Source organism: Alligator sinensis, unplaced genomic scaffold (assembly GCF_000455745.1).
Source record: "Alligator sinensis unplaced genomic scaffold, ASM45574v1 scaffold1032_1, whole genome shotgun sequence".
Classification (NCBI taxonomy): Eukaryota; Metazoa; Chordata; order Crocodylia; family Alligatoridae; genus Alligator; species Alligator sinensis.
Window position 1 is genome coordinate 954,872 of NW_005842450.1, and position 11,905 is coordinate 966,776.

An 11,905-nucleotide genomic window follows, 5' to 3' on the forward strand; every position below is an offset into this window, starting at 1 on the left:
GACAATAAGGAGGACCCGCGCGGCGGTGTTCCCGCCCCGGGGAGCTGCCGGCCCGACGGCTCCGCTCCGCCGCGCCCCCCGAGCCGGGCTTTAAAGCCCGGGTGGGGAGGCGGAGCCCCCGGGCGGTCCCGGCCCCCCTCGCAGGGCGGAGCCGGACACCCCCCCCACGCCCGCAGCTGAGACCCCTGGGGACACCGGGCTGCGCCCTCCGCCGCCCCCAGAAAGCCCCTGCCCCATTCCTGGACGCGCGGCAGCTCCGGTGCCCGGCAGCCCCCTGTGCCAAGGTGCCCGCCGCAGCCCTGTGTTGGCTTCGGTGGAGCGGGGCCAGCAGGCTGAGCTCAGCCCCTGCCGCTGGGCAGGAGAGGCCCCGAAGCTTGCAGCTGCAGGCAGGGGAGAAGGGGGCGGGCAAGGTCGCACCCCGCTTTGCTGAATCCTGGATCTGCCCCACTGGGCCCGACACCCCTGGTCCCTGCCCTGGGCTTTCTGCTTGCACTCCTGGGAGTCTCCAGGTGGGAAGAAGACGGATGCTGATGTGCGAAACCCCCCTGTGCCCTGCCCTGTGCCCTGCCCTGCCCTGGACCTGTGGGTCCATCCGAACGCGTGCTGGGCTTTCCCCTCCATGGCCCTCCAACTCTGCACCCCCTAGGACCTGGACCGGGGGCACGTTCACCCACCTTCATAAGTGCCTTGATAGATGCTATTGAAGGCTTCCTGATGTCTGAGAAATAAACCAGGCTAAAAACCCAAGTCCCAGGTCACCTGGAGCCAAACAGGCGAGTGCGGTTGCAGCAGCCAGTGCCTACAGCCAGGGCGACGCGGCTGGCATCGCTTCCAGGCTGGCTGGGTCAGAGGCGGCTGCATGACCCGGTGCCCGTTACAGCTGGGTCAAAGGGGGGTGACTCCTGGCACGAGAGCAGCTCAAATTCACAGCGATCCCCCTCCTTGGGGGCTCCAGCAGAGCCCCGGCGTGCGCACGGTTATTCAAACGGGGCAAAAAGGAGTGTCCACATTAAGAGGCTTCGTCTTTATTTCACCATCTAGACTGAGAGCTGCATTGGGAACACAGCAGAGTTTCCCATCAACTGGCCCCTCTCCCAGGCTGAACGCCGTCAGAGTCCCTCAAGAGCAGGGCAGGCATCGGAGGAAGGTGCAGAGACTGAATACTGACATGGGTGGCAGGACCCCGCCTGGAAAAGCACAGGTTTCCATGGAGCCTTGAAAGCGGGAGACCCCGGGGGGGACAGGGCGTTGGCAGCTGATGGGGAGGTACCGGAAGGACAAGGGAAGCACACGAGCCACAGTGACGAGTCGTTTCATGCCTGAATATCTCCTCTGGTGGAGCTGAAGAGCCTGCACAAAGGAGAGATGCTGGGATGGATGGCGGGCCCTCATCCACGGGATAGGGAGACCTGGCCCAGCAGCAGAGGCGTGAGCTGCTTACCCAGCGTCTGGGACTAGAAGGCGACCTCCTCCTCCCCCTCCAGTGGGACGCTGAGCACGACCTCCTCGTCCGGCAGGCACCTGAGCAGAGAGGAGACAGCTGTCAGGAGCAAAGCCGGGCACGGCAAGGGCATAAGGCTGTGGCTCAGGGCGCAAGCCCAGCTCCAGCTCCCAGGCACATCGCACACTGTGGGAAATCAAGAGTCAGGTGACTTGCCAAATGGCACGCAGCAAGTCAGTGGCAGAGGCAGGAACAAGCCCTTCCTCTCCTGCCTCCCGGACTCTGGCTCGAACCACCCTGCAAGGCCGAGGCAGGGAACGGGGGGCATGAGGAGAGGCATGAAGGGGCTCTGCTTTGGCAATTTGAATACAAATGCAGAAGGGGAGGGGACCCCCTGCCTCCTGCCCCCCAGCTCTGCTTCTGCACCATGGGCAGTTTGTGCTCTGCCCGGCCTGGCGAACGTGGGGCATCCCCCTCCCCGCGCCCTGAGTTCCCCTCCTCTCACAGCCGCTTCCGGGGCCAAATCCAACCTCCCCGGGGCTGGCATCTGGAAAACCAACGAGCTAATTAAAAAGGCAGAAAGAGCCGGGGAAGTCATGTGAAGCGCGTGAGGGGGTCAGTGGGAAACATCCCAGGGGTCATCGTCAACGAGATGGCAGGGGTGGCTCTGGCCCAGTCTCCCAAGGCCGTCAGGGCTGGGCCATCACCTCTGCCCGCCTTGGGAGGTTGCAGAAACTTTCCACTTGCTCCCCCTTCTATTTTTAACCCTTTTTCCAGCTGTGCACAGTAACCCTGCCCCCACCCCCTCCCCCCCAGCTGTCAGGACTAATTAATACCCCTTTTATCCTTTTTTTTATTTGGAAAAAAAAAGTAAGTCCCAGTAATACATCACAAGGGCCTTCAGCTCCCGCCAGCTTCTGACATGTTCCAGGCGTTCCTTCTGCTTTGGATCATGCCTTTAGCGCTCTCCCCCCACACCTGGACAAACAGCGGCCGCAGGGCCGGGAGACAGGAGACCTGGGCCCGCTTGTCGGCTCTGCCTCCGGGGGTCCGTGCAGGTCCCTGGGGGGAGCTCTCTATCCAAAACAGAGGGGATCCGCAGGCCTGAGCTGCCTCAGCAGAGCCGCTATAGGCAGGTCCGTCTCCTTCGCAGCGTGTCCGCACACATAGTGGCTGTAAACCAGCGTGCAAACGGGGCCGAGAGCTGCACACTCATTTCATGTGCACGACTGCCAGTTTTACACTCTCTGGTGTTCAAACCCCTTCAGTGTTTAGGCCAAATAGTGCCCTGACTTATCCCCCAGCTCAAAGCACTAACACACAACGGCTGGAGGCAGCTGCAAGTCCCCTGGCGCTCTTCCATCACGCTTCTATTTTAAGGCGACAGCATTTCCGCTGGATGCCGCGGCTCTCCGGCGGGCTGTGGACTGCCATCTGGTGTCCGCAGCGTCCCAGCCGCCCTCGGGTAGGGATGGGTGGGTTACAGGGTGGGTTGATTGCCTCCCTCTCTATGTCTGCAGCCAACGGCCTGGCACAGCCTTTCGGTTTGTTCCTGAGACAAGAGCCCGGTACCCCTGCGAATGGGCCGGCAGGGCCTTCTGCACATTGATGTGCCAGCGAGGATATCCAGCTTGCTTCCCATACCTGCTGGCCAACATCAACCAGCCGTGGTGTTTTGGATGGGCGCGGGGATTCTCCAACACTCGGGGCTGAAAGCAACCAGGCTCCGGCGGATGGACGGGGGCTGGAAGGGCGCAACGCCTGCCTTGGAGACCGCTGTTACCCAGCAGGAAGCATGCTGATGATCTTCTCCACCTAGTCGTGCATGTGTGTGTGTGTGTGTGTGTGTGTGTGTGTGGGGAGGGGGGTGTTAAACAGCCCACCCAAACGTGGCGTCAGTGCCTGCTCTGTGGCTTCACTTTCCCAGCAGCAGAACAAGATGCAGAACGAGGACTTGGCTGTGGTGTGACACAGGAGACAGGGAAAAGGCTCAGCAAGCCCTTGCCTCTTTAGTGACATCAAAAGAGTCCCCTCCATTTCGCAGGCCGGGGAAGTGGAGGCACGGAGAAGGGACATGGCTGGACCAGGCGGACAGGATCAGAGCCGCGGCCAGCACTTCCTCTTCTGCGCTAGGACCATGAGGCCGGACACCCCGCTTCCACGGCAGGTGCCTGGACCACCACTGGGTTTCCATGGGATGATGCTCAGAGCTGGGACGACGGTGCTGGGAGGCCAAGTTTAGTCACATACGGTGCCAGAGCAGCCGGGATGGGAAGCGACCCTCAGAGCCCCCATGCAGAGAGCGAACCAGGTGCAATCACGGACAAGGGTGTCAGGATGGGCGACGGCGCCTGGCCTGGCTGAGGATGCAGATGCGAGGACTTACCTGGGCTTGCGGAGCAGGACGTCGGCGAAGATCACCTCTCGGGGGTCCCTGAGGTCCCAGCGCAGCCTCTGGATGCTGTGCTGCAGCTCCATGATGTCTTCCTGCAGCTCCTTGATTATCTGGAGGATGGCATGTGGGAGACCAGCTGCTGGGCTGCTTGGTGCCCCCCGCACACTCCCCCCTTCATCCCCGGTCCCAGTGCAAGAGAGCGGTTGCAGTGCAGGACCCTGCACCACAGGGGATCAGACCTGCCAAGCCTGCTGCCCCCCACTCTCCTCCTCACCTCCTTCTGCATTTGCACTTCTTTCTGCAGCACCCGGTTGTTGGCGGACATCTGCTGCAGGCCGTCCTTGTAGGGAGACAGCATTTCCTGCGCACACAGGGAAACGCCCCCCAGGTGAGGGGACAGAAACAGCGGCGGGCAATCCCAGCCCCTGGCTGTGCTGGAAGAGGTGCAGAAAATCCAGGACAGCCACAGGGCAGCAGCGCACGGGCATCTGCACTACCGCACCGCTGCTGGGCACAGCTCGCACCCCCCTGGTGCCATAGTGGGTAGGACCCGCCCAGGTCCTTCCACTGATCATCGTGCACCTGAAAGATGGTCACAATCCCCTCACCTCGATCACAGCCCGGATGATCTGCTCCTGCTCCTCCTGCATCTTCTTGCTCAGGCCCCCCAAGACACTTCTTGCCATCTCTTCCAGCTCATCTGTTTCGTACTGGGAATCGCCCGGGTCGGGGGCAAGGAACCAGAGAGCAGAAGGCACATGAGCAACTCAGGACCTTGCTCCCTAGCCCTCGGTCAGGAAGGAGAGGACCCCTCACCTGCTGCTCCTCCTTCAGGCTCTGGATGTCGCGCAGCAGCTGGTCTATCTGGATGGCCTTGGCGGGGTACTCCTTGTCCATGTATGTTCGCAGCACGCCCAGCTCATCCTGCAGCGCTTGCACCTTCCTGTTCACCCGAGCCAGCTCCTGCTGCAGCTCTGACAGAGACACGGGAAGGGCAAGCTGAGCCCCAAGCCCCTCTCTGCGGGCGCTGCCCGCTCAGGGGAACCAAGGCAATGTTTGTTGCCCAGAGCAAGGCCCTTCACTTTGCAGAGGTCACCGGGGTGGACAGAGAAAGAGGCTGTCTCCCTGTGCAAAGCTTGAAGGATGCTGATGTGAAACCTAGGCAGTTGTGATGCCCGGAGGCAATGACACAAGGAGGCAAGGATGGCAGGCATCTCATGCCAGCTCGGGGTGATGCGTCCATCCTTACTTGCCAGGTTGTTCTCCATGGTTTTCTCTGCCTCCTGCAGCTCCACTGCCGCTGCGCCCAGCTGGTGCCGGCTGGAGTCCTGAAGGGTCGTCACCATCGTCTAGAGAGAGAGGAGCCGCGTTGCCGCCTGCCCGGGCCTCTCCACAGGACTCTGGGCACCCCCTCGCCACGGGCTGCATTGCCCCAGCTAATGGCAGGGTGGAGCTCCCCCTGAATTGTGGAGCTCCGCAGTGCCGTGGCATACAAGCTGCTGAGGATCTCCTGAGCGCAGACCCCCCCGGACCACTGGAGATGTGCGGGTTGAGGCTTGAGCCACGTCACGGGTCATGCAGCAGCTTGGACCTCCTTGGGCATGGGTTGGGGGAGCTGAGTGGACCCCACTGGGCACCCGCCAGCCTCACCCCGAAGACTTCGTACTGCTGCAGCAGCTCTCGGACTTGCTTGACGGCGCTATCCTCAGCCTGCTGCACCTCCTGGACCAAGCGCTCATTGGTCTCTGCCAGGAAGGCGCCGTGCTGCTTCAGCTTGTCCAAGGATGTCCTCTGCGACCTGGTCAGTCTCTGGAAGAAAGCAGTATGGAAGGCACGTACCCGCTTGCCGAGCTTCCTACACTCCAACATCCCCCCTCCCGGTGCCCGTAGCCCTACCCCGGAGATGGGCCTTGCTTGGTTTTCATGCCAGCCCTCCAGCCATACAACTCCCCCTGCTCCCCCTTTCCTCAGTGGCCAACTGCTTTATCACTGCTTTCGTCCTCCTGCTCCTCAAAGGGCTTTGGGCCTGATTCCTCCTTGCTCTGTTGCTGGGCCATCACCTGCCTGAGCAAAAGCCGACGTGAGATCAGCTCATGCTTCCAGATCGGAGGGGCAGCGGCTCCCCTTCGCAGGACTCCCCTGGCCCGCTGCCTGCAGGGGGGCAGGTCATACACCCACCCTTCCCCGCGGGACTTCTCTAACCTCCAGGGAAGGAGGCTCCGATACGACCGCTGCAGTGCTAACTCCTTCCCTGCAGCCCAACCTGAGTCATCTTCGCTGCAGGTGAAGCTGGTTTCTTCTCATCCGCCTCCCAGGGGCCGGGGAAAACCATTGCTCCCCTAACAATGCTCCTTTCTGTACTGGGACACGTACGTCCACACCACCCATTTCCTCTTTCCCAGACTAAATAAGCCCAGTTCCTTCTACTCTGCCCGGAGGCTGCATGTCCCAAACCTCCGGTCGTGCTTGGGGATCTCCACCGGACCTTCCCCATGCAACTACATCCCTTTCCACCTGGACCCAGTGCCCCCGTGTGCTGGTCGACTGAGGCCACCCCAGTGCCCGGGAAGGCAGAACAACCTCCTGTGTCTTCTGCACATGCACGGCTTATGCCTGACTACAAATGAATCGGGCAACCAGTTTTTCTCCTCCACGAGGACAGGCCCAGCTCGCTGAATGCAGGTGGGTGCAGCCCTGAAGACTTCCTTCATGTACCGTAAAGATTTTGATATTGTCCAGGCTTCTTGTGAGCTCCGTGTCCTTGGCCGATGTCTTCTTTGGAGCAAATCTCTGCTTCCGAAGAGAGGCCAACTTTGCCGGCGAGGCTGATCTGACACCAAACTGGGCTGGTAAAACAGAAGATGCCCCGCACTGACATTTCTGCCTGGCTTTAATGCCTTACCCGAAGGGTGCAGGCCTCACGGATGCCATCCAGGGAGTTTAGGGAATGCCTGTGGTGGGAGCTGAAGATCCAGGTGTGAGGCACTCTGTGTCCTGCTAGCTGCAGCTCCTCTGGGCTTTGCTTTCCCAGATGGGGAATGGGGTAGAGGCGCCAGCTTTGGGGGGCTGCACAGCTGCTCTGTGCCCAGGTGCCCCCCACAGAAAAATGCACCTGAGCTGCCGGAGAGGTGCAGATGGGCAGCAATATGCTACAGGGCGTAGGGGGCAGGAGCTAGACTGACCTGGCTGCCTGCCTCTCTGGGAGCAGGCAGAGCTCACTTCCTTTCTCCTGTCCGGCGAGGCGATGGAGGGCAGAGACACCTTCTTCTTTGCTTCCACCCGCTGCCACTTGCTGTAATCCTGAATGCAGCGTCCCGGGAAAGCAGGACGTTGCTGCTTCAGAGGCAGAGGCAGAGCCACAGCCCCTCTGCAAACACCCCCGTGCGCCCACCCTGTGTTGCCCCTGGCCTTGCGCAGAGCCCCGGGTCGGGCTCTGGCTCTCAGCCCGTCTGTCAAGGAGAGGGCACCAGTGTGCCTGGCATGTGCTCCATCCAAACTGCAACTGCACCTGGGCTCTGCATGCTCCCCCATGCCCCCAGAGCCTGGTTGGACACGGCCTGGAGGGGACTTACTGTCTTCTCCTGCTCCTTCACCACTTTTGGGGTCAGGGTGCTCAGGCCCGGAGCAGCCATCACCACCCGGCTGCAGGAGGTGGAGGAATGGACCGGGCCCTATGGATAGGGCAGGTTACAGCACGCACGACCTGTCGGGGCTGGGAGTGGGGGGCACGGCCCCCTGGGAGACCATGACCCACCGGGGCACGGGGGACCCGGGGCGCCTCCCTAGGGCTCCCCCAGGCCTCCGGGTACCGCCTCCCGCTCCGCAGCTCCAGGCACCCCCGTCAGGCTGGTCCCTCTCCAGGGCGTCGTGTGTCCTAGCAACCCAGGAACACAGCCAGCCGCCATGGCAACGGGAGGCGGGTGCGGAAGCAGCTGGAGATGGGATGGCAGCTGGGCCGGCGGCCTGTGCCGGGCAATGCCCCCGCCCGGGCCCATGGGTTACTGCCACTAAGGAGACCAAAGCCAGCACAGGGGCAGCTGCAAAAGCCAGGCAGGTGCATGCTGCATCACTTCAGCTGCAAGCCCCTGAATCCGTGCAAGTGCCCCAGAGAGCAAGGCCAGCGCTCAGAGAGAGCCATGCCTGTCCCCCAACATGCACGCGGCAGTGCCCGGTACGGGATCAGAGCTGGGCGTGCAGAGCCGAAGCAGACAGACCACCCTGCGGGCTTCGAGGTTGCGTTTGTTCTGTTTATTGGAGGGTGCAGATGCCGTCACGTTACAGAGAGGAACAGTCCTGCGGCGCCGGCTGCCCGGGGCGGTTCGTGAGTCAGCCTCGTTCTGCTCCCCAGACCCCCTCACTGCGCACGGGAAGGACTCGGTCACCTCCTCAGACCTCCCCCGTGAGCCAGGCCAGAGGCTTTTGCCCGATACAGTCACCACCTGCTCCAGGCTAGCGAAGCGGTGTCCGTCTGGACGCATCTATACCAGAGCAGCCTGGTCCTGGGGTCCAGCTCCCTTCTGCAGAGGCTGGTTCAAGTGCAAGGCCTGTCACCACAGCCAGCTGCGCTGCTATCCACTAGCACGTGCCAGGCTTCAGTCGATCTCCCTCTGTAGCAAATCACTGCAACTAACTCAGGAACCTTGGATTCACCCAAGGCCTCTTCCCGGGAGAATGACAGCAGTCTGACTCCACGCCCCATCTCCTGCCCCGGGTAGGCATTGGTAGTAATCTCCCCCAGCCCCCGGTGAGCCCAGACATTAGCCCAGTGCTGTGACGTCTGGGGCTGAGTGTTGCTTGCTATTCCATATTGCCAAGACAGCCACAGAGAAGCAAAGGGACTTGGTCAAGGTCAAACAGGGAGTCTGTGGCAAAGCTGGGACTAGGCCCTGGCTCCTAGCTCTGTCCCCTCTGCTGATCCCAGTTCACCCGGACTCTCCCTGTGTGCTGTGCCGAGGAGCAGGAGAAAGGCAGAGAGGACAGGACGGGTCAGACCGGGGGTTAGTACGGGGGTCAGGGCTGGTCCGCGGCGGTGCCTGCGCTCAGGCTCTCGTGGCTGCCTCAGGGCTCGATGCTGCCCACCAGCTCCGTGATGAGCGTCTGCAGGGCAGCAGCCCGCGCCTGGCTGGCCTCCAGCACGGCCTCGTGGCTGGCGCTGTCCTTGCTGTCGTAGTCCCGCACCACCGTGTTGGTGATCAGCGAGAGGCCGAAGACACGCAGCCCGCAGTGCTTGGCCACGACCACCTCGGGGGCCGTGCTCATGCCTGGGGGTGGGGGAAGCCGGGTCAGCGCGGAGTGGACACCACCCAGCTCTGAGCAGCCTGGGACACAGATGTGAGCGCTGGGGCCTGGTGCAGCCCTAGTGTAGACAGGTCCCCCACCTCGCAGCGGTGGCTGCACACAGGACCGGCTCAGGGCTGGCGAGGCTTAGCTCAAGGCAGAAAAGGGCAGGGGCTGGCATCTCAGGGTGGGAAGGAAGCCTGAGTTTGGGCCCCCCTTTGACTTCTTACCGACAGCATCGACCCCCAGTGCCCGCAGCATCCTGGCCTCAGCCACGGACTCGAAGTTGGGGCCCCCCACCATGCAGTACACGCCCTCCCTGACGAAGGCCGAGTAGCCGAGCTGCTCGGAGATCTCCAGCGCCCGCGCACGCAGCTCCTTGTCGTAGGCATCGGAGAGGGCGGGGAAGCGGGGCCCAAACCTGGGGAGGGGAACGAGCCTCAAGGGGCTGCTTGGCTCAGATCCAGTGGGGGAGGCAGCCAGGCCAGGGCAAGGGGGAGGGAACAGGGACACCCAGACACCATTGCCATGAGGCCACGCATGCACAGGGCAGGTTCCACCTCCCCGGGATGCCAGTGTCAGGCTAGTATCATTATGCCCCTTTTCCAGATGGGGAAACTGAGGCACGCAATGGGGAAGGGATCAGTCCAAGGCTACCCAGCAGGCCAGTGGCAGAACCAGGGTGCAGCCCAGGTCTTCACAGCCCCATCCACATGCTCCAGCCCCCAAGGTGAGGACAGAGAACATGGCCTGCAGTCTGATGCCCACCTGGAACGGCTCCCCACAAACCGCCTCCACCCCCACGGGTATTACCGCTCCTCGTTGGGCCCCAGCAGCGGGTTCAGTCCGGCCAGGCCCGGCAGGTTGACGTGGTCCCGGATGACCATGATGTCCCCGGGGCTGTAGTTCTCCGCCAGGCCCCCCGCAGCGTTGGTGACCAGCAGGGTCTCCACGCCCAACAGCTTGAAGACTCGGACGGGGAACGTAACCTCAGGAAGGAGAGTAAACGGCCCTTTGGGCATCTCGTCCTGGGCCGGCCTCCTCCTGTCCCCTGGGCAGACTGTCCAGACAGTCCCCTGCGCCCCCCTCCCCTCGCGGATCAAGTGCGGACCCCCGAGCCTGCGGACAGCAGCGGTGCCAAGCTGCCCCCGCCGCTCCGTCTCCTGCCCCAGTGTGGCCCTGGACTCCACAGCTGAGGCCCTGGCTCTGGGCCTGGCTACGGCTGCCCGTCCCGGCCGCTGGCTGACCTACCTTCCAGAGCGGGTGCCCCTCGTACATGTGGAAACGCCCCTTCATGCAGACGCATGGCTTTCCCTGCAGCTCCCCGAAGACCAGCTGCCCGGCGTGGCCTGCCACTGCGGAGGGGCTGGGCATTGGGTGAATGCAGCATGCATGCCAGCCCGCCCCAGCCCTGCCTCCTCCCACCGCGCTTTCCAGTAGGCTGCTGCACCCTGCGACCTGCTCTGAAGACTAAGCAATGGGGGCAGTGAGGTGCAATTTGGGACTCAGCCCCTGGCAAGCCCTGCACAGCCCCTGCCCTGTGCCTGGCAGGTCTGGTGGTCACGTGCACCAGAAGCACCTGTCAGGGCCTGACTGCAACCACGGAGGTGGGCTGGAATGATAGAGGATCCCTCTGAAGGCAGTTTGCAGGAGCAGGGGGGGAAGGCAGCTGGGAGCAGAGAAATCCCCTGCGAGTCCCACATGCAATGAGTGTGCAGAGCCTGGGACCGTGGCCGAAAAGCAGAGCTTGCAGGGAGGCCTGCGCCTGCCCACCCTCTTCGTGCGATGAGCCAAGAGGCGGCCCAGCCCCAAGGCAGGGAGCCAGCTCTGGGACTGGAAAGCACAGGGAGATTAGTGCTGGGCACAAGCCGCCTGCCAGGCTGGCACTGCCAGGGCGAGGGGCCACGTTGTCCCTGCGGGTCCCGGCACATGGGGCAGAGGGTGCGTGGGTACCTGTGCTGCTGGGGAAGTTGGGGATCTCCGAGTAGCCGAAAGCCTCCGGACTTTGCAGGGTGTCGGCCAGCAGGCCCAGCCCTGAGCCGCAGATGACGGCGACGCGGGGCCGCTGCCGGGTGTGGGACAGGAGCCAGTCCGCGGTCTGCTCACACGCCTCGAAGCTGCGGGGATGCAGAGGGTGAAGTCAATGGGCGCCTGGCACCGCTCTCCCCCCTGCCCGCCCCAGTGGGGCCCTTCGGAGCAGCTCTGCCGTGGCCGACGGTCCGTGCAGAAGAGCTGGGGAAGTTGGTCCCAGTGGCTGCAGGGGAGGGAGTCCTGCCAACCTGGCGGAGAAGCTGCCAGGGCAGGGGGCTCCTGGTGCATTTGTCTTCACGCCTGCCTCTGGTCCCAGCCACGTCCGGGCTCTCGTGCCCTTGCCCGCTGCCACCCCTCACCAGTGCTGCTGGGGAGGGTTATCTCCCATGAGACACGGCTTTCTTTCCCGACCCCTGCCAGGGTTTTATGCCTGTCTAGGTACCCCCTAGAAAATCATGAGCACCTCAGGAGCAGGGGGAGCCAGTAAAGCTGCCCAGCTCCATCCTAGGCGGGCAGAAAGGGGGATGAAAGACTTGCTAGCAGCTAAAAAAGCCAGTTACCGAGAGCATGACGTGGGACACGGCAATTCCCTGTGAGCATTGAGGTCCACATAACTGATCACACATGTCCAGGTACACACACGCACACGTGCACACCCATCGTGCCGCGCAGCCCTTACCTGAAGCTCTCTTTTTCGTGCATCTCGACTCTCCGCCAGGAATGCAATTTGCAAGAGACAAAGCACCTGCAAAAGCTGCACC

At 62.8% G+C, this 11,905-nt stretch overlaps 2 protein-coding genes across 3 annotated transcripts; both read right to left on the reverse strand.

Moving 5' to 3' along the window:
* Positions 1 to 1,021: 1,021 nt before the first annotated feature.
* Positions 1,022 to 7,700, reverse strand: CUNH20orf96 (chromosome unknown C20orf96 homolog). Of its 2 annotated transcripts, XM_025212210.1 has the most exons (12): positions 7,591 to 7,700; positions 7,409 to 7,507; positions 7,019 to 7,136; positions 6,552 to 6,682; positions 5,487 to 5,645; positions 5,086 to 5,185; positions 4,653 to 4,810; positions 4,445 to 4,546; positions 4,111 to 4,197; positions 3,828 to 3,946; positions 1,442 to 1,521; positions 1,022 to 1,350 (listed from the first exon to the last, which is right to left on the reverse strand). In XM_025212210.1, the coding sequence occupies exons 2-11, from the start codon at positions 7,466 to 7,468 to the stop codon at positions 1,455 to 1,457; spliced, it is 1,101 nt and encodes a 366-aa protein (XP_025067995.1). In that variant the 5' UTR covers positions 7,469 to 7,507; positions 7,591 to 7,700; the 3' UTR covers positions 1,022 to 1,350; positions 1,442 to 1,454. The 2 variants fall into 2 exon arrangements, with proteins under 2 accessions (XP_025067995.1, XP_025067994.1); XM_025212209.1 differs by having other exon boundaries at positions 7,409 to 7,691.
* Positions 7,701 to 8,894: 1,194 nt separating this feature from the next.
* LOC102380838 (purine nucleoside phosphorylase-like) lies at positions 8,895 to 11,846 on the reverse strand. The gene is made up of 6 exons (XM_006030539.1): positions 11,824 to 11,846; positions 11,067 to 11,230; positions 10,365 to 10,468; positions 9,927 to 10,102; positions 9,344 to 9,534; positions 8,895 to 9,097 (listed from the first exon to the last, which is right to left on the reverse strand). Exons 1-6 carry the CDS (start codon positions 11,844 to 11,846, stop codon positions 8,895 to 8,897), a joined length of 861 nt encoding a protein of 286 aa, XP_006030601.1.
* Between the last annotated feature and the right edge of the window lie 59 nt (positions 11,847 to 11,905).